The 3,503-nt window shown below is 43.0% G+C and overlaps 2 protein-coding genes across 2 annotated transcripts in view; one reads left to right on the top strand and one right to left on the bottom strand.

Annotated features, from left to right (window-relative positions):
- The window catches only part of LOC117941750 (zinc finger protein OZF-like), a 7,587-nt gene extending 4,222 nt beyond the window's left edge, over positions 1–3,365 (top strand). Inside the window, exons 3-6 of the mRNA XM_034866774.1 lie at positions 4–12; positions 2,233–2,343; positions 2,428–3,023; positions 3,192–3,365. Coding sequence (XP_034722665.1) covers positions 4–12; positions 2,233–2,343; positions 2,428–3,023; positions 3,192–3,270 — 795 coding nt within the window. The 3' untranslated portion in view covers positions 3,271–3,365. The remainder of the gene's footprint in view (positions 1–3; positions 13–2,232; positions 2,344–2,427; positions 3,024–3,191) is intronic.
- The window catches only part of LOC117939231 (NACHT, LRR and PYD domains-containing protein 12-like), a 139,572-nt gene that overhangs the window by 29,649 nt on the left and 106,420 nt on the right, over positions 1–3,503 (bottom strand). The window lies entirely within an intron of this gene.

The raw sequence follows: 3,503 nt of genomic DNA on the forward strand, positions 1-3,503 counted from the left end.
AAGAAGGAGGAGGTGAGTGAAGGAAAGAGGTTCCTCCAGACTGAAGAGACCAGGAATCTAATCTCAATATTAATGAATATTAATACAGCACTGCAAAAAAAGGGAGGAATTTAAATGATGTATTAAAAATGTAATAATAACTTATTTTACCAGTAAGTTGCTGTTAAACGACAAAAACAGACAAGAAAATGATATTTTACAGTAACTTTGAATGCACCATGAGGTTTACCCGTTTCAAGTTAACGCAACATTTAGGATACATCGTGCTACAACTCTTACTTTGTGATGAGCACCGCCGCGTGTTCTCTCGCTGTTTCATCCCCGTGGCCGTGTTTCTTCTTTATAAATAACGAGTTTCACACAGTAACATCTGTCAGGCCGTACGCCGGCGTTCATCTTAATCTTAATTTGTATTTCCTGTTTGAGGAATTTAAGCAGGTTCCTCTGATGCTTACTAAGGAAGTGCAACACATGAAACCTCCCAACTGTCCCTTAGACGTTGTCCCCCCCAGGATGGTGAAGGAGGTTTTTAATAGGACCATTGGGTCGAGTCTTCTTACTTTTGTGTTTATTCAGGTGCTGTCCCTGCTGCCTGTGAACATGCCGGGGTCAGGGCCCTACTTACCAAACCTCATCTGGACCCCAGCAGTTTTGTCCATTTTTAGAGCAGTCTCTCATCTGCCTTTTCTTTCAAAGGTTTTGTAAAACGTTGTTTTTATACAGTTACAAGCCTTTCTGTAACAGAACTCGGGAGGATCCCATCCGAGCACTGAGTCTGCACTGCTTAGAGTACACAATGACATTGCCTTGTCTGTAGATGCCGGGAACCTCACACCATGCAGTCCTCCTCTCTCGCCTCCATCAGCATGTTGGCATCCGAGGCTCGGCACTTCAATGGTTTATTTATTTATTTATTTATTTGGCAAATAGGCTCTTTTCTGTAATGATTGGTCACCTCTCCTCGTCAGCTGCTCCTCTCTCTTTTGGGGTACCCCAGGGTTCAATTCTGGGCCCCATCCTGTTTTCCTTATATATGTTGCCTTTAGGGGCTATAATAGGAAAGCATAACCTGTCTTTTCATTGTTATGCGGTTGAGTTGCACATTTATTTGCCTAAGAAACCAAATGACAGTGTCCCACTAGACTCCCTGCTTATTTGTATTAAGGATACTAAGTTGTGGCTGTCTTTTACTCGACCTTAAACGGCCTGGCCCCACAGTATTTGCCTGAGATTTTAACTCTGCGTGAGCACAACCGGTCCTCAAATCCGTTGATTTTAGAAGTCCCAAGGTCAAGGTATAAACGGAAGGTGGGGGGGGGGGGGGGGGGGGGGGGGGGTGATCAGGCTTTTGTGGTTGCTGCGCTAGAACGAGTTACCCCCTGAAATATGAATGATAACAGATGTGGCTCTTTTTAGGTCTGAACTCAGAACCTAACTCTTTAACGGCTTTTAATATGCAGTCTCTTGTTTCTGTTTAACCTTTTCTGATTTTTCGGTTTTCTATCTTTCATTCTTTTTATTAGTCAGACCTAGTCTCTCCTCCTCAGCCTGCTCGACCTAGTCTCTCCTCCTCCTCCTCAGCCTGACTTGACCTAGTCTCTCGTCAGATGCCGCATCTGTATTTATGTCATCTTTTAGTCTAACTTGTTTAATATGTAAATAGTTTTTCTTTCTAAATGATCTGATAATGTTGTGGAGCCGTTGTTTTTACCTTGGTCCGACTAGTTTAGAACTGGACCCATTATTACTAAACCTAGCCATCAGGCACCGCCCCCCCACACACATCCACCAGTAACATCTCAACCTGTGGGAAACACTGAGAAGAGTCCCATGGCTTCCATAGTAACATGTATGCCACCAGAAGAACTTTAATGTGTGTATTGCAAAATGTTTGAATGGGATTTAAAGGATGAAAAATACCCAGAATGTATGAAAGGTTTGTGTTATTTTAAAGTTACCATGGCATTTCTAACTGAAGGTTAAACTGAAGAGAGTGTGGAAATTATTTAGTTTTTGCCAATCATTTAAATGGGAAAACTTTGCTGAAAAAATGTAGAATATTTCCGAACTTATAAAAATTATGAGCACTAAATTTGCTTCCATAATAACATGTCTGCAATCGGCACATATTTTCCTTCATTTTGTCAAGAATTATTGTATGAAGAGTGAGAGCAAGTCCAGGGTTTAAGAAGGTTGTTCACTAACTCTCTCTCGGTTTGTCTGTTGCTATAGAAACAGAGAAGAGGAGAGGGACCCAAACGTCACCACTGTCAACACTGTGACAAATCCTTTAAAACATCTGGAACTTTAAAGATTCATCAGAGAGTTCACACTGGAGAGAAACTACACAGCTGTGATCATTGTGGGGCAGCTTTCGCACGACAGAGTGACCTAAAATATCATACACGCATTCACACCGGAGAGAGGCCGTACAGCTGTGATCTATGTGGTAAAACCTTTACTAGGAGGGGTAACCTAGTAGTCCACCAACGTGTTCACACCGGAGAGAAACCGTACCAATGTGAACAATGTGGGGCAGCTTTCACACTGAAGAGTAACCTAATATTACATCAACGCATTCACACTGGAGAGAAGCCGTACAGCTGTGATCTATGTAGTAAAACCTTTTCTAGGAAGGGTAACCTAGTAATGCACCAGCGTGTTCACACCAGAGAGACACCGTGCAGCTGTGATCAATGTGGGGCAGCTTTCACACTACAGCGCAACCTAAAATTACATCAACGCACTCACGCTGGAGAGAGGCCGTACAGCTGTGATCTATGTGGTAAAACCTTTTCTAGGAGGGATGGCCTAGTAATCCACCGACGTGTTCACACTGGAGAGAAACCGTACCGGTGTGAACAATGTGGGGAATCTTTTTCTCTGAGTCATACATTTAAATCTCACCTGCGCGCTCATAGTGGAGAGAAGCCGTACAGCTGTGATCTATGTGGTAAAACGTTTTCTGAGAGCAGTAACCTTAAATCGCACAAACGCATTCATACCGGAGAGAAACCGTACTGGTGTGAACAATGTGGGAAAACCTTTATTAATAATAACCACCTTAAAATACATCAACGCATTCACACTGGAGAGAGGCTGTACAGCTGTGATCTATGTGGTAAAACCTTTTCTAGGAGGGATAGCCTAGTAGTCCACCAACATGTTCACACCGGAGAGAAACCGTACAGGTGTGAACAATGTGGGAAAACGTTTTCTCGGAGTAGTCGCCTTAAATCTCACCAGCGCAGACACACTGCCTCGTTGTGAGCATGTTTCAAAGCCAAGCTGTTTCCTCCTCCTCCTCATGCCCTGATAGCTGTGTTGTTATTTTCTGATGTTCTCTCCACATTGAAGGCTGACCAGCAGTAACTCTATCTTCTGAACAGCATGTATTACATTACATGTTATGTAGCTGACGCTTTATCCGAAGCCACTTCAATTAAGTACTTTCAACCCCGAAGGAGCAAACTCCAGACAATAAGTAGTGAGTGTGTGTGTGT

This window comes from Etheostoma cragini, chromosome 3 (assembly GCF_013103735.1).
Source record: "Etheostoma cragini isolate CJK2018 chromosome 3, CSU_Ecrag_1.0, whole genome shotgun sequence".
NCBI lineage: Eukaryota > Metazoa > Chordata > Actinopteri > Perciformes > Percidae > Etheostoma > Etheostoma cragini.